Genomic DNA, 26,024 nt, shown 5'->3' with positions numbered 1-26,024 from the left:
GGTGCCACCAGTTCCGGCACCACGCACCAAGCCTCCTGTGCGTCTCCAGAGCCCTGTACGCACTGTTCCTTCTCCCCGCACTCGCCCTGAGGTGCGTGCCCTCAGCCCGGTACCACCAGTGCCGGTACCACGCACCAGGTGTATAGTGCGTCTCGAGAGTCCAGTGTGCCCTGTTCCTGCTCCCCGCACTAGCCTTGAGGTGCGTGTCTACAAACCGGTACCAACAGTTCCGGCAACACGCACCAGGCCTACTGTGCGCCTCAGCAGGTCTGAGCTGCCTGCCTATCCAGCGCCGTCTGAGCTGCCTGCCTGCCCAGCGCCATCTGAGCCGTCCGTCTGCCCAGCGCCATCTGAGCCGTCCGTCTGCCCAGCGCCATCTGAGCCATCCGTCTGCCCAGCGCCATCTGAGCCGCCCGTCTGTCCCGAGCCGTCAGAGCCGCCCGTCTGTCCCGAGCCATTAGAGCCGTCCGTCAGTCAGGAGCCGCTAGAGCCGTCCGTCAGTCAGGAGCCGCTAGAGCCGTCCGTCAGTCAGGAGCTGCCAGAGCCGCCAGCCAGTCAGGAGCTGCCAGAGCCGCCAGCCAGTCAGGAGCTGCCAGAGCCGCCAGCCAGTCAGGAGCTGCCAGAGCCGCCAGCCAGTCAGGAGCTGCCAGAGCCGCCAGCCAGTCAGGAGCTGCCAGAGCCGCCAGTCAGTCAGGAGCTGCCAGAGCCGCCCGCCAGTCATGAGCTGCCTTCCAGTCATGAGCTGCCTTCCAGTCATGAGCTGCCCTCCAACCATGAGCTGCCCTCCAGTCATGAGCTGCCCTCCAGTCATGAGCTGCCTTCCAGTCATGAGCTGCCTTCCAGTCATGAGCTGCCCTCCAGTCATGAGCTGCCCTCCAGTCAGGAGCTGCCCTCCAGTCAGGAGCTACCTCTCTGTCCTGAGCTACCTCTCTGTCCTGAGCTACCTCTCTGTCCTAAGCTACCTCTCGGTTCGGAGCTGTCTCCTCAGTCTGATGGGGCCCTTGGTGAGGGTTCCTAGGCCAAGGTCGGCGGCGAGGGTCGCCACTCAAAGGACGCTAAGGAGGGGGACAAAGACAATGGTGGAGTGGTGTCCTCGTCCAGCGCCGGAGCCGCCACCGCGGACAGATGCCCACCCAGACCCTCCCCTAGAGTTTTAGGGGGTGCGTTCGGAGTCCGCACCTCAGGAGGGGGGTACTGTCACGTTCTGACCATAGTTCTTGTGTGTTTTGCTTGTTTTAGTGTTGGTCAGGACGTGAGCTGGGTGGGCATTCTATGTTGTGTGTCTAGTTTGTCTGTTTCTATGTTTGGCCTAATATGGTTCTCAATCAGAGGCAGGTGTTTTGTGTTGTCTCTGATTGGGAATCATATATAGGTGGCTTGTTTTGTGTTGGGGTTTGTGGGGGGTTGTTTCCTGTCTCTGTGTTTTCTCTGCACCAGATAGGGCTGTTTCGGTTTGCCACGTTTGTTATTTTGTTAGTTGTAAGTGTTCACAGTTGCATCTTGTTTATTAAAGTCATGTTGAACACGAGCTACGCTGCGTCTTGGTCCGATCCCTTCTACACCTCCTCTTCAGACGAAGAGGAGGAAGGCTGCCGTTACATGGGGAAAGAATCATAGCCCCCCCTCTCCCTCTCTCTCTCTCTCTCTCTCTCTCTCTCTCTCTCTCTCCACAGTTTTATGACTTTATGACAGGTCATAAATACCTGGTAGAAACTGCCATGCACTATTGAGAGATTCTAAAAGAACAAAGAACCTCTCTTGGCCAAACTGCTAATCCCCAAAATGGGAGAATTAAACAATATTTATACTTTTGAGAATGTGAGAATGGTCCGTGGACACTTAGGGGACAGTTATGACGAGTGTGTTTCATTTGGTGATCTCATGAGGGACAGGAAACACACAACCGTATCTCTTAAAGTGTACATTTCCCAGCTGTCAGGTTTACATCTAAGTATTGTGAAACGTATGTGATTAAACATGAAACTATTTGTGAAAAGATGTAATGTGATGAACCTTTTGTCAATAGGGGGGCGCTATTTTCACTTTGTAAAAACTCGTGCCCAAATTCAACTGCCTCGTACTCTATTCTTGCTCGTACAATATGCATATTATTGTTACTATTGGATAGAAAACACTCTCAAGCTTCTAAAACCGTTTGAATTATATCTGTGAGTAAAACAGAACTCATTTTGCAGCAAACTTCCTGACAGGAAGTGAAAAATCTGAAATCGAGGCTCTGTTCCAGGGCCTTCCTATTAATTTGCTTGAAATCTATGGATATACATGCACTTCATACGCCTTCCACTAGATGTCAACAGGCAGTGGGAGGTGGAATGGGGTGTCTAGCTTGATCTGAGGTCGAACAAGAGCTCTTGGAATGACGTGACCCCAATTTCCTTTGTCTAGCAAGGCGCGGGAAGGACATCGACATTTGCTTCTGAAAAGCGTTCGGTATAGACGTCTAATAACTCCGGCTTTTGATTTTATTTGATACATGTGATAATATCATCGTAAAGTATGTTTTTTCAATATAGTTTTATCAGATTATTGAACGTTTATCGAGAGTTTTGGCGTTTTCCGTTCTCTGCGTTTGGTGAAGATGGACATCTTCGCGCCACTTGGCTAGCTAAGGTTGCTAATTCGACAGGCGAAGAGGACATTCTAAAACCAAACAACGATTTATTCTGGACAAAGGACTCCTTGTACAAGATTCTGATGGAAGCTCAGCAAAAGTAGGAACCATTTATGATGTTATTTCGTATTTCTGTGGAAAATGTTTAGTTCTATTTTCGCCCTCATTGCAGGCGCTGTCTCGCTATAACGTAAGCTGTATGTCGTACTAAAGTTATTTTTAAAAATCTAACATGGCGATTGCATTAAGAACTAGTGTATCTTTCATTTGCTGTACATGTCACGGTTTTCTAAAGTTGAACCCAGAAGCAGACCAGGACAAGGAGAGTAAGACGAAGGTGAGTATTTATTTACAAGTTTGAATGTAGTGATAGAAAAATCCAAGTGACGGAGCGGGCAGCGGAGGTGAGTTGATGGGATTGAATAGGCAGATCCAATGAAGTAACTGAAGTCACCGACGACCAGGTAGGGATGAGATGAGTGTTCCGGGTGAATGACTGTAGACAGAAAAAACGGAGGTGAGTTCAAGGCAAGCAAAACGTACAAAACAACAAAACAAACTCTATCAAACTGGAGGCTGATACACTGGCACAACATACTGTTCATGGCTAACGATCCGGCAGGGAATGGATGTCAGGTCAGTGCTTATGAAGTGGAGGGGTGATGATCAGGACCAGGTGTGCAGATAGCGGATTGGAAACAGATGCGGTAAATCAGAGATCTCCCAACCAGCTACGTCGCCCGGCAACCAGACAGGGTGCGTTCCAGGACACCGGAAAAAACACTCCAGGACAGAACACAGGCAAAAACAGACTCAGGAAGCGGGATTCGTGACAGTACAACATGTATTTTTTAGTAAAGTTTATGATGAGTTCTTTGATTAGATTAGGTGACTGTCCAAAATATCTCCGGATAATTTTGTGCAGTTTGGCTACGTATTCACATTGTAAAACCACGATTTGTACCGCTAAATATGCACATTTTCGAACAAAACATATATGTATTGTGTAACATGATGTTATAGGACTGTCATCTGATGAAGTTTGTCAAGGTTAGTGAATAATTGTATATATTTTGCTGTTTTTTTACGATCGCTACCTTTGCGGTGAATGAATGCGGTTGTGTGGTTGGCTATTGTGGTAAGCTAATATAATGCTATATTGTGTTTTCGCTGTAAAACACTTAAAAAATCTGAAATATTGGCTGGATTCACAAGATGTTTATCTTTCATTTGCTGTACACCATGTATTTTTCATAAATGTTTTATGATGAGTATTTAGGTATTTCACGTTGCTCTCTGTAATTATTCCGGCTGCTTTGGTGATATTTTTGATGGTAGCTGCAATGTAAAACTATGATTTATACCTCAAATATGCACATTTCCGAACAAAACATAGATTTATTGTATAACATGTTATAAGACTGTCATCTGATGAAGTTGTTTCTTGGTTAGTGACTAATTATATCTCTATTTGGTCGGTTTTGTGATAGCTACCTATGCGGTAAATTTTTTTTGAAAATATGCGGTTGAGTCTTTTGCTATTGTGGTTAGCTAATAGAAATACATATTGTGTTTTCGCTGTAAAACATTTTAAAAATCGGAAATGATGGCTGGATTCACAAGATGTGTATCTTTCATTTGGTGTCTTGGACTTGTGATTTCATGATATTTATATGCTGGTATTTACTTGTGGCGCTATGCTAGGCTATGCTAGTCAGCTTTTTTTACTGATGAGGATGCTCCCGGATCCGGGATGGTGACCAAGTAGAAGTTAACCTTCTAAATGAGAGTATGGGTTTTTCATATGAAGTTAACCAAATCAATGGCTACGCCCACGTGAGCATAGACATTACGTAGGCATCATGGAATCACCCTTTTCTGCTGAAATGGATAACACCCCTGATGAAATTCACACCAGACCACGCAAATCCCGGTGTAAGCTAAGGTTGCAAATGGTTGAATTTCTAAGACTAGAAAACATGCAGCTGATGCGACATGTTGAAATAGTTAGAAATAGAAATAGGCACTACAACTCTACCAAAGGACAAGACCATACCACGTGGAGCATTGGCTAAACGGCTGGAAATGGTTAAACTCTGAGACTATCAATCACTACAGAATAAGAGCAAATCTTAGACGTAAAATTACTAGTCTGCAGCTAGTTATTACGTAAGTCTACAATGAGAATACCGACAACCACCGAAGCAACTATTCTATCAGAACATTTCCGAATGATACTCTGAAGTATCCATTCTAAGCACCTACAATCACAAAAGACATTGTGACTTCTGGGAAAGTTAACCAGAGACTCTGATGAACCCTACAGGACGATTGAGGATTCCAACAGAGAAGACCACAACGACATACGGGCGTAAATATATATACATTGCAATTATTCTCGAATGAGCGGCCATTCATGTGCAAAGGATTAGCATTGCAATTACTATAATTATAGACTGTGTGTAGTCAATCCATTTTGTTTTTCCCGCTCTTTCTCAGTACCTAACCCTTTCCTTTGTCAACCAAGCCGTCATATCGGCTTAGCCCTCTAGGGACTTTCATTGTTGTAACCAATATCTACAGTTTGTTTGTAATGTATTTCTGAGATTATTTAGTTAGTTAGTAAATAAATAATTAAGCAAATTTGTATATTGCTGAATCATTATGGAAACTAGGGTTCGTGCAGATAACCAAGAATTTTACGACGTTCAGATGAGACTGATAGAAGGTAAAGAATAATTAAAGACTGATTGATGACTGAAATGTAAGAGATCTCTAAGAGTTCATTCAGAAGACGGAACTCCTTAAATAAACTTCTCCGTGGTGCCCCATGTTATTAATCTGTTTGATCTATGCATAGTATATATATATTTTTAGTTTATTTAGTAAATATTTTCTGAACTCAATTTTCTGAGCTGCGTTGTTGGTTAAGGGCTTGTAAGTAAGCATTTCACAGTAAGGTTGTATTCTGCGTAAGTTTTGTGATCCCGGTGTGAGTAGGACCAGGGAGACACTGACACATGCTTTCACATGGAAATGGAGAAACATGTCAGCACCATTGTTAGTTGATAAGTTTAGGACTACTGTTTGATGTTATTACTACTGTTTCATGTTGTTGAGAACTGATGATCCTTTGACATCTGTCATTCCTTTATTACTGTTTTCTAACTCTGTAACAGCTGATGTTTTTAACTTTATTTTTAACTTTTGGATTTCCTCCTGGTTTCTAGAACCATTTGTTGATAAAACAGCAGTGTTATCTGATTAGGATAAAAGGGCCTGTTTAGAGAAGGCTAGTTAGTTTCTCTGCTTCTGTGTTAGATGATTAATGTTGGTGTTACACTATAACTGAAACAATGGCTGATCAACCATCCAGGTAATTAAACAGAATATTTCAAAAATAGAGGAACATTCCAAACCCTTCTGGCTTGTGAACAAATCCCTGTAACACGGCATGTAGTCTACAGTACTGTATTGCCTTCAAACTCAACTCTGGACCTTGATGCCAATTCCACTGCATTCTTTAATTGTTCCACTCTATTCAGGGACTTATTTGGACCTGGAACACTAGGTGTGGGCAATTAATTATCAGGTAGAACAGAAAACCAGCAGGGTAAGAGTTGAATATCTGTCAAGGTATGCGTGAAGGGCTGTAGGAAGTCAGGTGCAGGAGAGCAGATATTTGATAGCAAAACTTATTTTGTGTTTTTGCGAACCAAAAACACACGGCACAAACGAACACAAAATACAAATACGGGTTGAACATAACCCAGCGCAACCAGCCTAACGTGCGCATACATGTAAACAGATAAACAATACCACACAAAGACATGGGGGAAACAGAGGGTTAAATACACAACACATGATGAGGGAAATGAGAACCAGGTGTGTGGGAAAACGAGACAAAAAAAAAGGAAAATGAAAAAAGGATCAGCGATGGCTAGAAGACCGTCGACGTCGACCACCGAACACTGCCCGAACAAGGAGAGGCATCGACTTCGGAAGAAGTCGTGACAATATCCCTGGTATATAGGATTTTAAACGCCAAACCTCTAGTTCATTAGGCAACACTGGCCCTGGAATGACTCAGGCACTTCATAATTTTGATTTAACCAACCTGGAAGACCAGGTGTGTTGAATTTAGGCAATCACTGTAATGATCAATTACCTCAGTTGGTCAGGTGTGGTGCCTAGTTGGAACAAAATCCTGCAGTACCTGCAGCACTCCAGGAACAGGGTTGCCCACCCCTGCTCTAGTCATTGCTGACAGCTGGGCGGGATGTGGCGTTCGCCAAAATCCAATATTACCTAAGAAAAAAAGTATGTTTTTCTGGCACTGGCCCTGTCTATTAAAAGGGAGCCTGTTGATCTACATGGGAGAACACTTATCTCATAGCAACACAAGCCCTTACAGCAGCTTAACGCCAAGCATAATTAATCACTGCCTCAAGAACATTGGACCATCTCTATGAGTCTCTGGTGATTTTAAATGTGTTCAATTAATCTATTAGGTTAATTTAGTTAACTCATTCACTCAGTATTAAATCAGTTTATTCAGTTTATTGACTTTGCTGTATATAATAAGAATTCATAATGCATTTAGGATGTAAAAGAGGGTCCATAAAACCATTGCTTGTCATTGGAATTGATTAATCAGTTTATGATACTAATATGTATTTTTCTGAGTTCTTTAGCCCACTTAATCCCCACTGGGCACACACTGGTTGAATCAATGTTGTTTCAGTGAAATTACGTTGAACCAACGTGGTATAGATGTTGAATTGACATCTGTGCCCAGTGAGTCATGTTCTCATTTGCTGTTATGGATCATAAATGTGGACATGATGTTACATCAAATGTGAACCGCCTCACTGAAGAAAATGTGATTCATAACACATATAAATATAAGCAAGAAACGGATTACCTGGGTGCACGGGCCCATAGTATGATGACTGAGACAGTTACAAATGCACAAATATCATACAATGCTAACCTCTCACCATTACAATAACAGGGGAGGTTAGCATTTTTGGGGGAGCGGTATGATATTTGCAACTTTCTCACTCATTATTCACGATTCATTCAGGATTATCCGTAATCATGATAGCATCCACATTAATGTAGAAGTGTTTAGAAACATATTATGTTCTTATTTACGATAAAAGTGACTCCAAAATTAAACAATACATTATTTACCATTCCTTTCTATTGGGCACAAAATAATCTGAAACACAACCAAAAGAAACAGCAAATGCATCCAACAGATTTGTAGTCACAAGTGTGATGCAGTCATTGCGTACCATGAATATGGGACCACATACTTAACTTTTAACTAATTTAATACAAATAAGTGAAAATGTCCCAATACTTCTGGTCCCCTAAAATTGGGGGACTATGTACAAAAAGGGCTGTAATTTCTAAACAGTTCACCCGATATGGATGAAAATACCCTGAAATTAAAGCTGACAGTCGGCACTTTAACATTATAGTCATTGTGTCACTTGAAATCCAAAGTGCTGGAGTACATAGCCAAAACAAAAACGTGTCACTGTCCCAATACTTTTATAGCTCACTGCATGTGGTCTCTACATGTGATAGACAGGTACTCCTATCAGCATACCCCAATAAGCCAATATGACATTTTACATCCCCATAAGCATTGTCAATGTTACATTTGGTCCCACCAATTATTTTTAAGGCACCTCCAAGAGTCAATATGCAATTCAAATCACAAAACTTTATAAAATCCATAATGTAAAATGTTTAACTATTTGCAGTACAATCTCCTGCCAGCAGAGAGCAGTGTTGCAGTTTCAGTCTTGTACTCAGCAGAGATGCAGGCTCTAATAATCCAAACGTCAGTACCAACCTTTCATCTTTATCTGATTGACTAACACCTTGTAAATAAAATCAAATTGTATCTGAAATTAGGAAATACAAATTAAGTGATTTTGATGAGAAGAAAATATTTATTTAAAATCTTGTCTGATACATTCATGTATGGACATATACATTGTTTATACACTATTCCATTTGAGACAGTTTTCTGGTTTGATGCAATAAATACAGTTTTAATGATTTTTTCTATAAAATGTCATTCTTCACACAATTTCTCCACTGACATTTTGAATCTTCACATATACTTTACAGTTGGCTTACATCTTTCATACAAGAGTTATTGATGATCATAACGCTATTTATGGTTCTTCATATCAAACTTCTTAGAAACATGAAGGGACATTTTATACAGTACAGTAGTTAAACAGTGTTTACATTCTGAAGAAAAGGCACTTATGTTTGGAAGATGAAAAGCTTTGTTTGAAAATACAAGAAAAATAAATCTGATAACAATGATAAATCAATCATCTGGAATAGAAATAGGTAGGTAGTAAAATGTTAAAATTTAATTAAATATCACCTGCAACTTATTTACTGCATCATCATAAATGGCACGTCTTTAAATATCCAAAAATGCTTTTGGGAGGTAAAGCTATCAATAACTTCCTGTATAATGATCTCACAAAATAAGAAGAGTGGGGGACATTTTAAAATCATGGAATACATGTTAGTCTCTAAAGATTAAATATATTTCATATATGTATACATTTTCTTTAAATATAATGATTTACAGATACATAGACAAAAATAGGAATGTTTTCACTGCTTAAACCCAACCACTAGCTCCTCTGACATCACATAGGTTTTCCTTCAATGAAGATAGGCACACAACTCCAATCCTCCAGGACTGCTTTGGTCTCACTTGATTTCAGTCATTAATGGATTCCTTACTCACTGAATCATCTACTGGGATAATGAAATGAAACGTATAACTTACACATAACAACATCAAACTAGAACATTCCTTGAGGACTAGAGCTGTTGCCCTTCTAAGAGCTCTGGTCTTTGGGTTACTGGTCCTTCTGTATGGAGCTGTAGTACTCAGTCAGGACCTTCCAGGCCTTAGGGGCCATGAAGCCGTCTGGGGGGTTATCCCCGCACCGCGCCAGCTTTCTCATCCTGGTGCCAGAGATGAACTCAAACTCAGCGTGTCTGGGAAAGGCAGAGGAGGGGAAGCGAGATAGATGGAGATGAGAGATAAAGAGAGAGACAGAAGGAAAATGATCAGCAGTGTCCGCTTTTGAAGATTCTTTGACAAACATTTCCCACCACAGGCCCTGTATAAAATCATCTGTAAATATGCATTACAAAAGCCATAATCAATCTTTAACATTCAGCTCACCGGTCCTTGTCGTAGAAATCCATGGCACTCTTGGTCTTGTTGTAGGCGGCCACTCTGAAGGGGATGATCTCTACAGAGGTGAGGCCGGGGGCCATGGTGAGGACCTTACCCCCATGGGTGGGCTCATAAATGTCCTGCTTGGTCTCGGGATGGGGCATGCCCGCAGGGTCACGACCCACAATGTAGAAGTTAGCTCCGGCGATCATCCGCGCCCTGCAGTGCCACTGGACCTGAGGGAAAAACAAATGTATGCTCACACATAAGCACACACATTATGGTCTTAAATATGTTAACCTTAGTGCTGGACTAACACAATAGGGTATTCACAGCCCTACAGTGACATCATCTGCCTAGCCCAATGGGGGTTTACTTACTGTAACTGACTAAATACTGCATCATATCCCCTGCTAAACACACAAAAACTATGAATGTGTTGATGGCTGTGTTGTTGACCCATACCTCAGTGGGTCCAGCGTACATCATGGGGGATGGGAAAATAGCCACTATGGTGCTGGTGGGGTCCAGTACCCCCTCCTCCAGTACTGCAGCGTGCTGTTTCATGCGCCAGTCCAGGGGCACGTCGTCGTCTTTGGTCCAGCCCCCCAGCGGGTGCAGCAAGAGGACGGGTCGCTTGTAGCCCCGCTCCAGGAGACGGCGCTTGGTGTCCTGCATCAACAGGGCGTGGCCATTGTGGACCGGATTCCGCAGTTGGAAGGCGAAGATGGCATCTGGTGGTCATAGAGAATAGGAGAGAGATAAGGAATTAACTTCAGTGAGGACTTTCTTACAAGTGGTTGGTAGGGGGTTGGTAACAAGAGGACAAATCAAACATAATTTGCATTCAGTTCATCATTTGCATCCTGTGGTCTCATTGTGTAACTGTATAAGTGAACATAACGTCATGTTGGAGCCCATAAATTTTTTTTTTTTGTATGTACTTTGCATGCCTTTTGGTATCCACATAACTTGTGGATAAATTAATGATCACTGGTCAAAAACAGTCAACACCATTGTCAGTGCAGATATCATAGGGGGTGAAAATGTACACACAACAGTTGACTCATGACAAAACAGTCCTCAATGTCTCACACAGAGGAATATGTCTCCATCTAGTGCAAACAAGAAATTCTACCATGCACATATAAACATATTGTTTTTTCTTCAGAAGCACTTGACAAAGGACCAGATGCGCATGGTCAATTTTACCATGCTACTTTTTGCACCTGGTCCTTTGTCAAATGTTTCTGAAAAGAATATGTTTCTGTAGCTAGACATAAACCTTAAATTTATTTAGACTTAATATTTAACCCTTTACAATCGTGGGAATTGGCCTATATGGATATGGCTAAATTCAATGTTTTTTTACAGAAGAAATATGAAAAGCATATGCATAACCACTGTAGCAATTGAAAAATAACAGTTTGGAGATTATGGGACATTATTAGACCAAAGGTGAGGACACAACTGTTCACCTGACACATGACTGAATCCAAACATTACACTGTTCATTGTATGTGCATTTTACATTTACTGTACGTTTCGTGGCATTTGTTGATAATGAAAACTAAAAATACTCTGGATATATTCATGAACATGATAAAAATATTCCTGGAAAATATGGGGTAGGTGCAACATAAGACAAAACAATTAAAAGGGTTTGAGTGAGAGAACTAACTAGTGTCTTCAAGTGGCCATACACCTCTCCAAAGTGTGCACAGTTCCTAATTAATTCCAATGCACTTTTATAACTCAAAGAACAGACTTTAACTATAAAGTTTTTTTTTGAGCTCGCCTAGCTCTGCCATTGAGGGACTAGAGCAAGCACACTTGTAGTTGTTTTCTTTTGTTGTTTAAGCAATCGAAAAACTGTCCATTAGAAATTGCAATTTGGGACAAGTGGGCATCATTTGAAAGCCTGTTCTATTGCCAGCATGACTAGCTAAGTTACAAAATACGATATTACAGTGTTAGGCTTTCACAATGCAATTCAGGGAAACAGATCATCATTTTGGTGCACATAGAAAGGAGGAATTTTCTTCACAATAAACAACAACCTAGGGTGTGACACCATGTCATCTTGTAACTGTACATCAAACACAGTGATCATAAACGTTGACACTGTATATGACATGAGATTTATGATATGGAAATCTGAAGGGCATGGGTGTTTGGCTTGCTTGTATGACATCAAAGCGGTATTTATTATAATCCTCAACGTCTCATCTTTGAAAATACATAGAGTCCTCTTATTTACCGCTTTTTCGAAAAGTGTTCAAAAGTTGCCCAATTAGCGGGAAGGATAGGGGCAACTACTTGTTGCATGAAGTGCTCAAGTTCAGAACAGCTGTCAGTCAAAGCCCATACAGCGCGGTGAAGAGCCTGAGCTCTGACGTCATGTATAGCATGTTACTGTACAGCCACTGGGTTCCAATTTAGACGTTTATCAGTGCCAAATCTGCCATTTTCAACCTGTATACAGATACGAGTGTGAAGGCCAACTCAAATGTATATTTTGTTTAATATGCCATGTACTGTATAGTTGTACTGCCTTTAGAGAAACTCTTTTAACCTGCTTTCATTTCTTTAAACTTCTGCTTGAGCTCCCGTGGAGTAAAGCGGTACTGGTCCAGCCCATCGTTCCATCTGATTCGCTCCAGCACCTCCAGGTCGCCACCCACCAGCCAATCACCTCCCTCCATCACCATCTGTAAAAAGTGGTGGATGTTGTAGAGATATGAATGACATAATATCAAGATATTACACGTGATGGATATGTTCAAGTGCATCTTCATTCAACTCCATTATAGCTTGGAATTGGATGCACAAGAGTGTGCACAGAGTGTTGCTTTAACACAACAAAGGACATCTATGTTTGCTAAACAACTATGAATGAACGTGTGTGGTTGGTTATAACCTTAATGTAGGGGTGCTGGGGGCAGGTGGTACCCCACTGACGGGCACAGCGCTCCTCTTTGCGGTGTTCGTAGAACTCTGGTTGTCTTAGAATGGCCACGAGGGTTCCCTGGAACTCCAGAGCTACCGCCGCACAGCCGTCCAGCCTCTGCTTGGTTTCCGTGGTAACAGGCAGGACGATGGGAATAGACTGGTTGATGGTTCCATCTGAACCAGGGAACGATAAATGTGTGTGATGATAGGGCCTGGAGTTTGTGCTAACCATGTGAACCTACCAAGGGAAACTTAGGGCCCTGGTTATTCGCTATAGTCACATGGTCAGGATAACAATTAGAAACAACCTTATATAATATCCATCCACTGTCACTCGCTCCATTATGAAGAGGGGAGAATAAGAATTAGCTGAGTAATGTTACGATGTATTATAAGGGTGTGTGTGTGTGGTTCTTACCGTCGAGGAGGTTGCCGAAATGCTGCACTTGGAGGAACTCCCTCTCCCTCATGAAGCCCTTCAGTGGGGTGGCCCAGCCTTCAGCCAGCACCTGCACCCACTGGAGGTCCAACTAAACAGGACAGACCGGGGGTAATATACATCAAACTGGTAGGGATTTAACTTACTGACTGTTAACAATATCCCTTAACAGCTGATATTTTAGAGATATTGGATGCTATCAGGGGTGGCAGAGTCCACACGAAACCATGCTGAATGAAAAACAGCTCATGAGGAAACAGAGATAGTAAAGTAAGATTTTTCATCAAACCAATTTCATGTGATATACTGTACCTCCATGCTTCATGGTGGTATCATAAAGTTTTAGTTTCCAAGTGCACATATTATTACAGTTTTACTACAATACAGTAAGTAGCGTTGTACTAACAACTCCACTTATTACATTTACATTTAAGTCATTTAGCAGACGCTCTTATCCAGAGCGACTTACAAATTGGTGCATTCACCTTATGATATCCAGTGGAACAACCACTTTACAATAGTGCATCTAACTCTTTTAAGGGGGGGGGGGTTAGAAGGATTACTTTATCCTATCCTAGGTATTCCTTAAAGAGGTGGGGTTTCAGGTGTCTCCGGAAGGTGGTGATTGACTCCGCTGACCTGGCGTCGTGAGGGAGTTTGTTCCACCATTGGGGTGCCAGAGCAGCGAACAGTTTTGACTGGGCTGAGCGGGAACTGTACTTCCTCAGAGGTAGGGAGGCGAGCAGGCCAGAGGTGGATGGACGCAGTGCCCTTGTTTGGGTGTAGGGCCTGATCAGAGCCCTACACCCAAGTATTTTATGATACTTATCAGGATACTAGGGTTTACCTATCACAGTAATTCAACCATAAGTCATATCACATACAATGCAAATACTGTAGCTGCATATTTTCTATGTTTGATTTGAATTGATTTTCAAACCTTGGCAATCAGCCCAATCGATTAGAACATATAGTACAATCGATTAGAACATATAGTACAATCGATTAGAACATATAGTACAATCCAAAAGAGAGAGATCTAGAGGCAATTGTGAGCACAGCCTGCCATCCAGTCAAATATTTACATATGGTCATTTGGGTCGTCATAAAAAATATATGGATTAGTAGTGGAGAGGTGTGTTGTTACCTTGGTGATGCTGATTGTGGGAAGTGTGATAGCATCGACCTGAACCAGCTTCAGCTTGTTCTCCGGAACAAAGAGTTCATTCACCTCCTCTGTGATTCCACTTGGAACAATACTCTGAACAATTACAGAAAGAGGACAATGTCATGTAAAGATACCATGACAGCTGCTTTGTATGCATAAGCAGTTATCACTTTAGTTGTTTTTTTCAAGCCCTTATGATGCGTTTTTTTGGTTTTGTCTTTATATGTTTGTTATAAGCTAGGTTTGGTGTCATTTCCATTACATACGCTTAACTTATTTTCTAGTTTAGCGCTAGATGAGCGGGTAAAAAAGGTGAGCTGTCTGTCATGTTCACCTGCTCTCTAAGCAGGTCCACAACCTGCCGGATGCACTCGTTAACGGTGATCTCTCCTGTTTTCAGCACCAACTCCGGAGCCTCGGGCTGCTCGTAGTCTGCATCGATCCCAGTGAAGCCTGAGAACACAGGTAGATCAGTTATTAGTACAACGTTGGGGCAGCAGGTAGCCTACTGGTTAGAGAGTTGGGCCTGTAACCGAAAGGTTGCTCGATCGAATTCCCGAGCTGACAAGGTAAAAATCTGTCGTTCTGCCCCTGAACAAGGCAGTTATTAACCCACTGTACCCCGGTAGGCCGTCATTGTAAATAAGAATTTGTTCTTAACTGACTTGCCTAGTTAAATAAAGGTTAAATTAAAACGTAAAAAAATCCATTAGAATTCCTTTTCAAAAAAGATGTTTGATTGACTCTTTCGGATAGAAATGGAGCACATAGAGGGAATAGTTATGTTCTTTCCTTTATAATGAAGAAGTTACATTTCGATATATGGATACCAAAATGTAAACAAAGGACCAAAAGTGTGTACCTTTGATCTCTCCAGCACGGGCTTTCTTGTAGAGGCCCTTCACATCGCGACTCTCACACACCTCTAGAGGAGCGTTGATGAACACCTCAAAGAAGGGTAACCCAGCACTCTCAAGGATCTTCCTCGCATCATCACGGTCCTTTAGACAAAAGAGGAGAGGGAACAGGATTGTCAGAATGCTGTCTTGTCAATCGTAACACACAGTATACTTGATATACGGCATCCATTTGCACCAGAACACTCTACACAAGTCAATACCACCAATACCAACAGAATTGGGTAGACAAACACTCCCAAGAATGACCCCTGACCTTGGTGTAAGGAGAGATGAAGCTGGTGATGCAGACGAGGCCAGCGTCTGCGAACAACTTGGCCACCTCAGCAATACGTCTGATGTTCTCCTCACGGTCAGTGGCTGTGAAGCCCAGGTTCTTGTTGAGGCCATGGCGGATGTTGTCCCCATCCAGTGAGTAGCAGGGGATGCCGTGGGACACCAGATACTCCTCCAGGGCAAAGGCTATGGTGGTCTTCCCAGCACCAGACAAACCTGGCGGTGGACACATGGAGAATGTACAGGTGAGATTAGCCAATGCTCAACAGTATCATTATCACTAAAGTCACTAGAAGCACTACTGTAATAGCAACATGTAATAGTGACAATCCATTGAGTATTGGCTATGGTGAGCGGTTTACCTGTGAGCCAGACGGTGCAACCCCTGAAGCCTCCTCTGGTGCCCACCACCTGACCTCTCTTGCTCCGGGTCACATGGTGGGCCTGAAACACTACATTGGTGGATCTGTTCAAATCCTGAAATTAAAGCAGAAGAAGACATGATAGGAAATTAGTGACTTGTGCTGACGAGTAATGATCTAGTCTAAGTTGTTTCTCTTTAATTTGCACTGAATTATAAAATACCCATGTGAGCAAAGCTCATCAGCTTCTGATGTCGCTCTCAGGATTTAAACAAATATTTAATGACATCACCCTTTGGACACCTCCCCAGTCCCATGTCCCACAGGTTATGACATCAATGTGGTCTCTGGCTCAAAGATGATGCACACCCACATTTTGCTCTCAAAAGCATATTTAGTAAAACTTCAACTTTTCAGGGTAAGAAGATGCAGAATTTTACCGTATCTCCCGTCTTTCACAAACATTCTCATTTACATTTGACTAACTACAGTAGGCTACATACAAATGCTGAAAGAATGTGGAATATTCTCTGAGGCAGTTGGAGATTAAATACAGTAACACAGTAAGGAATGAGTCCTTGTGTTTAGCCATTCGCTTTGCTCAGTTCCTGTGTGATATTATCTTGTCCATATGCATCTCACTTCTTTTCTCCCATTGGTCCACATGTGGTATCTCATGCCAAACATACCATAATCCATTTAATTTAGTTCAGGTTTGATACGGACCATGCCTCCTGAACTACATCTATTTTTTTCTGCAGGACTAGACATTCCAACGGCAGACTAGATTAATTATAACGTTTTTGTTATGGTTGCCTTGCACTAAATTACATGATTTTGCTTAAGGCCTAGTAAGTCTGTCTTTGCTTGAATGAATTAGAATTACCTTTACTCACCAAATTAATTTGCATGGACAGGAATTTTACTTGGTGAAATGGTGCTGCCACAATAAACTGAACATACAGACAGAAGATAAACAGGATATACAGACCAGATATGTAGAAAGCTTTGCCATTCAAGTGGGTTATACCAACCCATCACACTCTACTAAATTATTTCTAGGGGGAGTTTAAATACGCCAGGGGCTTATTCAAATGTTCACATCATTCAGAGTGTTACAGAGAGGGATATATTTTGTAGAAAAGACATGATTCTTCATTCAACCTGATAGAAAGTTAGGTCTGGTTTATAAAAAACACATTTCTACGTGAACCGTTGCAAATGTGACTTGGTGAATAGGCCCCTTCAGAGTGAGTCCGACTGAGACAGTCTCTGGCTGGGTAGACACGGCAGTGGTGACGGGATGCTGGCTGGCTCCAGGGAATGAAGGGAACAGGACCAGACAATGTGGCCAGTGTGCTGCCTGCAGCCCAGCGATGATGTGGCATCCTTCCCTCTCACTCTCCCTCTATGCCCCCCTCCCCTCTTGTGCCCCACCACCTTTCCTACCAATGCCTACTCCCCATAAAACTTTCCCAGCCCTTCCACTACCCCACCCAGTGTAGGTTACGCACACAACCTCCTGTTATTAACCGTAGCAGAGTCCCCACACACACACCACAGACAGAGAGCCTTGTATAAACAGAGGGCACTCTCTCTGCACTCTCGCCCACCATCTCCTACCAAATACCACACCACACCGGCCGGCCGACAGCCTCCACACACAGAGGTATGTTTCTGTCAGGGTTGTGGAGAGAACTCCAGGTACATACAGTACAGTCTTTCAGGTGGATAGAAGCGAGGGCAACATTTTTGCAGATTTTCCATGACTCTAGTACCTACATCACTGGTAACCTATACGTGCCTTCAGAAACGATTTATTCCCCTTGACTTATTAAAAGTTTTGTTGTTACAGGCTGAATTCCAAATGGAATAAATATATTAAATATCTACACACAATACCCCATAATGACAAAGTGAACCAAATGTTTTTATCGAATTTATTGAAAATTAAATACAGAAATATCGAATTTCAAATAAATTCAAATGTTATTAGTCACATGCGCCGAATACAACAGGCGTAGTAGACCTTACAGTGAAATGCTTACTTACGAGCCCCAAACCAACAATGCAGTTAAAAAAATATGGATAAGAATAAGAAATAAAAGTAACAAGTAATTAAAGAGCAGCAGTAAAATAACAATAGCGAGACTATATACAGGGGGGTACCGGTACAGAGTCAATGTGCGGGGGCACCGGTTAGTTGAGGTAATATGTACATGTAGGTAGAGTTATTAAAGTGACTATGCATAGATGATAACAACAGAGAGTAGCGGTGGTGTAAAAGAGGGGGGGAGCAATGCAAATAGTCTGGGTAGCTATTTGATTATATGTTCAGGAGTCTTATGGCTTGGGGGTAGAAGCTGTTTAGAAGCCTCTTGGACCTAGACTTGGTGCTCCGGTACCGCTTGCCGTGCGGTAGCAGAGAGAACAGTCTATGACTACGGTGGCTGGAGTCTTTGACAATTTGTAGGGCATTCCTCTAACACCGCCTGGTATAGAGGTCCTGGATGGCAGGAAGCTTGGGCAAGGTGATGTACTGGGCCGTTCGCACTACCCTCTGTAGTGCCTTGCGGTCGGAGGCCGAGCAGTTGCCATACCAGGCAGTGATGCAACCAGTCAGGATACTCTCGATGGTGGAGCTGTAGAACCTTTTGAGGATCTGAGGATCCATGCCAAATCTTTTCAGTCTCCTGAGGGGGAATAGATTTTGTCATGCCCTCTTCATGACTGTCTTGGTGTGCTTGGACCATGTTAGTTTGTTGGTGATGTGGACACCAAGGAACTTGAAGCTCTCAACCTGCTCCACTGCAGCCCCGTCGATGAGAATGGGGGCGTGCTCGGTCCTCTTCTTCCTGTAGTCCACAATCATCTCCTTTGTCTTGATCACGTTGAAGGAGAGGTTGTTGTCCTGGCACCACACGGCCAGTTCTCTGACCTCCTCCCTATAGGCTGTCTCGTCGTTGTCGGTGATCAGGCCTACCACTGTTGTGTCATCGGAAACTTAATGATGGTGTTGGTGTTAATTTTTTATCCTGAAAAACTCCCCAGTCCTTAACGATTACAAGTATACCCCTAACATGATGTAGCCACCACTATGCTTGAAAATATGGAGACTGGAACTCAGTAATGTGTTGTATTGGATTTGACACCAACATAACACTTTGTATTCAAGACAAAAAGTGAATTGCTTTGGCACATCTTTTGCAGTATTACTTTAGTGCCTTGTTGCAGACAGGATGTATGTTTTGGAATATTTTTTATTCTGTACAGGCTTTTTTTCCCACTCTATCTTAGTATTGTGGAGTAACTACAATGTTGTAGATCCATCCCCAGTTTTCTCCTATCACAGCCATTAAACTCTGTAACTGTTTTAAAGTCACCATTGGCCTCATGGTGAAATCCCTGAGCGGTTTCCTTCCTCTCCGGCAATTGAGTTAGGAAAGATGTCTGTATCTTTGACGTGACTGGGTGTATTCATACACCATTCAAAGTGTAATTAATAACTTCACCATGCTCAAAGGGATATTCAATGTCTGCGTTTTTTTAACCTATCTACCAATAGGTGCCCTTCTTCATGAGACACTGGAAAACATCCTTGGTCTTTGTGGTTGAATATGTGTTTCAAATTCACTGCTTGACTGAGGGACCTTACAGATAATTGTATGTGTGGGGTACAGAGATGAGGTAGTCATTCAAAAATCATGCTCAACACTATACCGAGTGCACACCGAGTGAGTCCATGTAACTTATCATGTGACTTGTTAAGAACATTTTTACTCCTGAATTTATTTAGGCTTGCCATAACAAAGGGGTTGAATATTTAGACATTTCAGCTTCACATTTTTTATTAATTTGTAAACATTTCAAAAACATTAATCCACTTTGACATTATGGAGTATTGTATATGTAGATAAGTGACCAAAAATATAAATTTAATACATTTTACATTCAGGCTATAACACAAATTGTGGAAAAGGTCAAAGGGTGTAAAAACTTTCTGAAGGCACTGTAATCAATTTTTCATTTACATGCAGAGAAATGCTACACAGTTGTCCATGTTTCAAAATTCCTTCTGCTTATGCTTCTGTCGTGTCATTTTGGCGAACCTATCAATGGCAAACAAACTTCTTACAGTGTAATTATTACAATAGTGACACATCACTGACTGCATTATGCAAATTCAACTTGTGAAACACGCGCCATTTTTAAAGGTGATACATCTTAATTAGATGCATTTCCCCATCATCATCCACCCTCTCATGCACACACACACATATAGTGGGTGGAAAAAACAAACAGTACCGTTCATCAAACCCCGGCAGACACCCAAGACCACTTAGCCTTACTTTCAGCCCTGCCTCTCCACCCTCTTCTTCTGTCACTTCAGCAGCCCCAACCTCACTGATCCAATCACATCTCATGCTGTGCAATTCAATCTACTTCTATCACTGTTCTCTCCATCAATCTATCCATAATTCATTGTTTCTGTCCCTTTGCTGTAATTCTTACTCAACTTTCACTACTTCTTCTACCTTTCTTTGCCTATTTGCCTCTTCCTCCCTCCCTCTCTGTCACTATCACAAACACACTCAGCTCAATCTGTCTGTCTGTTTCTCTCTGTCACTATCACACACTCAGCTCAATCTGTCTGTCTGTTTCTCTCTGTCACTATCACACACAGCTCAATCTGTCTGTCTGTTTCTCTCTGTCACTATCACACACTCAGCTCAATCTGTCTGTCTGTTTCTCTCTGTCACTATCACACACTCAGCTCAATCTGTCTGTCTGTTTCTCTCTGTCACTATCACATACTCAGCTCAATCTGTCTGTCTGTTTCTCTCTGTCACTATCACACACTCAGCTCAATCTGTCTGTCTGTTTCTCTCTGTCACTATCACACACTCAGCTCAATCTGTCTGTCTGCTTCTCTCTGTCACTATCACACACTCAGCTCAATCTGTCTGTCTGTTTCTCTCTGTCACTATCACACACTCAGCTCAATCTGTCTGTCTGTTTCTCTCTGTCACTATCACACACTCAGCTCAATCTGTCTGTCTGTTTCTCTCTGTCACTATCACACACTCAGCTCAATATATCTGTCTGTTTCTCTCTGTCACTATCACACACTCAGCTCAATCTGTCTGTCTGTTTCTCTCTGTCACTATCACACACTCAGCTCAATCTGTCTGTCTGTTTCTCTCTATCACTATCACACACTCATCTCAATCTGTCTGTCTGTTTCTCTCTGTCAATATCACACACTCAGCTCAATCTGTCTGTCTGTTTCTCTCTGTCACTATCACACACTCAGCTCAATCTGTCTGTCTGTTTCTCCCTGTCACTATCACACACTCAGCTCAATCTGTCTGTCTGTTTCTCTCTATCACTATCACACACTCAGCTCAATCTGTCTGTCTGTGTCTCTCTGTCACTATCACACACTCAGCTCAATCTGTCTGTCTGTTTCTCTCTGTCACTATCACAAACACACTCAGCTCAATCTGTCTGTCTGTTTCTCTCTCTCTTTCATTCTCCGTAGTATAATACATTCATCTTTTTCACTCTGCTTCCTTCTCATTTCCTTCCCCTCTTATTCCGTCTGCGTTTCTAACTCTCCCTCTCTCATTGCCTCTGTATTACCATTGCCCCTTCCAGCATACGATGGATGAGTGGTTCTTGTAAGGCCAACTCCAGAAACATCCTAGTTTAAATTCCATTTTCTATATCGATACTGTGCAGTAAAACATGTGACATAGGTTCTGTTGGAATAGCCTATAGGAGGTGATAAACAAAATGGTCCCTACTGCCTTTATCATCATACTTAATCTGTAGAACAAAATAAACAGTTGTGCTTACTCTTGGAAACATTTCCTATTCCCACACTCTAACTGCATAGTTATACAGTCTCCATACAGAGTGGAGTGGAAATCTGACAAAGTAAGCCTACAGTACTAGGTGTATCAAAATATTGAGAAAACAATGACTTGAGTGACATTCTTTATATTTTGTCTACAGGTTGGTTATGAAAAAACATGTAGGGTATTGGTCTATTTGTTGATAAACATCAGTTCCTTACATGTGTTTGGTACAAATGTTTCCCCATACAGGTCAAGTTAAGACTGTGTGAGCGGTACAGTGTGTGTGAGCGGTACATGATAATTGTGTGAGCGGTACATGATAATATAAGATACCTGTGCAAAACCACATGCTAAGTATTGGAACCAGCACCTTATCAACTTGCTGCTTTCCACACTCTTCCAACTTATACTGTGCTAACATATTGTCCACGTATAGTACTGGGCTAACTCATTGTAAGTAAACCTGTTTAGAAACTATGCAGACTAAAGTGAGCTACATTTCACTGTAACAAAGCATTTGTGGCATTAGCTGGTTTACTGTCTACGCCGATTGTTTTCTGCCACACAAACCTTGTCAGTTCCTTAGCAGCACAGAAGTAGCCTGTATCAGCTACACAAGATTAAAAATGAACTTCCTACTTATAAAGGCTTCATAAATGCTTATAGCACCACTTAGATACTTCACAAATCAAATTAATCAAAGCCATTACATGAACAGTGGCTTTGTCAAATGTGGCATAAACCTGTGCCACCCTTTATAAGGCTATGGTGTAACATTTGCTTATAAATGATTAGTGATTAGTAAATGATTCGTTTTTTGCACTATTGGTTAGTGCCTGTAAGTAAGCATTTCACTGTAAGGTCTACACCAGTTGTATTCGGCACACGTGACAAATAAACTTTGATTTGAAGCATATTGTAGCGATTTCGGGGGGTAGGGGCCCCAACAAGGTCTCGAACCACGGTCTGAACCTCTTCATGAGGTTGCTATTGTAGGTGTTGGGTTAAGGTCACTACATTACCCCCTTCCTTTGGGAGAGTGTGTCCCCATGCTTTTCTTTACCAAGTCCCGCACGTGTACATGCCTCCCCCATGGCCTCATGGGCTCAATCCCAATTCTGACACCAACGTAGCGAATTCAGGGGGGTAGCCCCAACCGGTACTCAAACCCTTGTCAAGTGACAGTCAAGCTAACACCTTAAACGTTACGCCAAGAGGTCCAAAAGTCTTGATGATCGAGGTCACTAGGTATTGGTTTAAGGTTGTTATATTTAAGTAATAGTGCCAGAGAAGTTTGGAGGATATATTGGCACGGGTGTTTAGGGCATTATCACTTTTATACAACAGGTTACCAACATATTCAAATAATGATTTACATATTTTGATTAAAAACGTTATTTTGATTAATTTATTCATACTATTTCATCCTTCCACAAGATATAGTCCCGACACAAATCTAGGGTTGCTACCCAAGCCGGCTGGTCATTCGTTCTATTGGTTCGGTTGCCAGAGATACGCAACCCAGTTGTTTAGTCTTTTTGTTCTGTATCTATGGACAGTCGTTCGTTCTAAATGTTTCATTGCCATACTGGCTGGCAACGCTCTTATCCCTTGCTTGCTAGCTAGCCAACTACAGCTAACTTACAGTCAAACAGTGCAGCCAGAATAACAGCAAAGTAGCTACATTTGCGTTTGTTTAATTTGTTTTCTAGAGACATTAATTTGGATACATCCATAACAACGAGCTAATGATGCGCGATTTCGACTGGCGTAGAAAATGTGCTCTCTCGTCAGGACACTTGTTCAGAGGACCTAGCCAACAACACAGCTAACACATTCACTTCAAACCTAAGTTAGAAAGACAGCAAACTAGCTGTACTTTGTTTAGTTTTACCTGTTAACTATTGATAGTACTTTGTATATATCCGTACAAATGATGCTGATTCATGATTTTCGACTGGCTGAGAAAAGCTGCCTGCCTGTCTGTCTCATCCCAACTACCGACATGTTCATTACTATGGGACATCTGGAGATCTAATTTAAATATTGAAACAATGTTGCAAATGTTGGAGAGACAGACAGCAAGGTTTATACAAATATCTGCTGTTGAAAACTAAATGTTAGTCTAAAAGAAATGTGAAATAATGTCTAGCTGCTTTTAATAGTGGAGAGCAAGTTTATAAAGTGCCTGGCTGGGTTGATGAGAGTAAATAGGCATTTTAACGTCATAGATTTAGCCGATGGTAACTTGTGGAATAGACACCGGCTGAAATGCGGTTTTAACCAATCAGCATTCAGGATAAGACACACCTGTTAAGCAATAAGGCACAAAGGGGTGTGGTATATGGCCAATATACCACGACCAAGGGCTGTTCTTACGCATGATGCATCACAGAGTGCCTGGTTACAGCCCTTAGCTGTGGTATATTGGCCAAATACCACAAACCCCTGGGGAGCCTTATTGCTAATATAAAGTGGTTACCAATGTAATTAGAGCAGTAAAAATAAACGTTTTGTCATACCCGTGGTATACAGTCTGATTTACCACGGCTGTCAGCCAATCAGCATTTTCGAGCTCTGAATGCTGATAGCCGTGGTATATCAGACTGTATATCACGGGTATGACAAAACACTTATTTTTACTGCTCTAATTACAGGCCTTATTGCTTAAATAGACTAGGTATTACAAAGGATTTATGAAGGCTTCAGTTATGGTTCATTCTAAGTGGGACATACAATTAATTAAATGACGAGTCATTAATGACCATTAGGCTACTTCTCAACAACAACAAAAATTATATACCATTTAACCTATATGCAGTGGTGTAAAGTACTTATGTACTTTAAAGTACTACTTAAGTAGTTTTCTTGGGTATCTTTATTTTACTATTTATATTTTTGACAACTTTTACTTTACTACATTCCCCCCCAAAATATATGTACTTTTTACTGACACCCATACATTTTTCCTGACACCCAAAAGTACTCGTTACATATTGAATGCTTAGCAGGACAGAAAATGGTCCAATTCACACACTTATCAAGAGAACATCCCTGGTCATCCCTACTGCCTCTGATCTGGTAACTCACTAAACACAAACGCTTTGTTTTTAAATTATGTCAGTGTTAGTGTGCACCTGGTTATCCGTAAAAAAAAAAAATGTTTAATGGTACCGTGTGGTTCGCTTAATAATATAAGGAATGTACTTTTGATACTTACATACATTTTAGCAATTACATTTACTTTTGATACTTAAGTATATTTAAAACCAAATACTTTTACTCAAGTACTACTTTACTGGGTGACTTTCTCTTTTACTTGAGTCATTTTCTATTAGGGTATCTTTACTTTTACTCAAGTATGACAGTTGGGCATTTTTTCCACCAATGCTTATGTCAAATCAAATCAGTCCAATTTCCTACCAGTGTGAAAACTTGAAAGTAGCCTACTTCACCTTCAACAGTGACAGCGCTGATCGTATCAGACTTCTAACCATTGTTTGATGAAGTAGGTTGGTAAACAAACATGTCTAGCACTTTATCCACATAATTGCTATTATGTAACTTATCAGTTAAAGGTTTTAATTAGAATGAGGCTATAACGTTTGTTAGTTAACGAAATACACGTATAAAGGTCACCCAAAGCGCACTATACAGGAATTATTTTATAAATGCATTGAGGCTACACTATTTCTAGCCTAGGCAGCTCTAGTACTCTGGGCTGCGTGGGCTACAACATTTCTATACATGCTTATGCAATTAGACAACTTTCAAAATCTATTTTATATTTGAATATGATGTTTCAAATAAGTGTATGTATATCTTACCGTCTGCTGCTTTTTGACACCCAACATCATGCACTAGGCTAAGGTTAACCCCAATGGACTGTTGACCCGGAGAGTATAAGCTCCAATAACCGGTAGGAATGTGTCGCCTCGCTCGAGTTACTTGACAACTTTGACGATAGTCATCTAAGAACAAGGGCTGTTGAAAGACCTCAAGACACGTAGCATTCCACTGGCCCAGCCTCCAATCCTCCTCCAGGGTTCAGAAATCTGCATATTCCTGAATGCCAACCAATGTATCGAGATTACGACAGTGCGGGGTTGAGCTTCGGAACTGGTGAATTTACATAGGGTTAAATTGCAAGTAGAAGTCAACCAGACTATTTTTATGTAGTGTT

At 41.7% G+C, this 26,024-nt stretch overlaps 1 protein-coding gene across 1 annotated transcript; it reads right to left on the bottom strand.

The window, feature by feature from the left end:
* Positions 1-8,578: 8,578 nt before the first annotated feature.
* LOC120017654 (bifunctional 3'-phosphoadenosine 5'-phosphosulfate synthase 2-like) lies at positions 8,579-25,862 on the bottom strand. Its single transcript, XM_038960565.1, has 12 exons — positions 25,669-25,862; positions 15,981-16,095; positions 15,599-15,834; positions 15,288-15,426; positions 14,760-14,878; positions 14,405-14,518; positions 13,237-13,348; positions 12,787-12,992; positions 12,442-12,577; positions 10,332-10,600; positions 9,873-10,102; positions 8,579-9,682 (listed from the first exon to the last, which is right to left on the bottom strand). The coding sequence occupies exons 1-12, from the start codon at positions 25,696-25,698 to the stop codon at positions 9,541-9,543; spliced, it is 1,848 nt and encodes a 615-aa protein (XP_038816493.1). The 5' UTR covers positions 25,699-25,862; the 3' UTR covers positions 8,579-9,540.
* Positions 25,863-26,024: the final 162 nt, after the last annotated feature.

This window comes from Salvelinus namaycush, chromosome 22 (assembly GCF_016432855.1).
Source record: "Salvelinus namaycush isolate Seneca chromosome 22, SaNama_1.0, whole genome shotgun sequence".
In the NCBI taxonomy this organism is placed as follows: Eukaryota; Metazoa; Chordata; class Actinopteri; order Salmoniformes; family Salmonidae; genus Salvelinus; species Salvelinus namaycush.
Note: the sequence above shows the minus strand (reverse complement) of the source record. Positions and strands in the feature narration are given on the sequence as shown.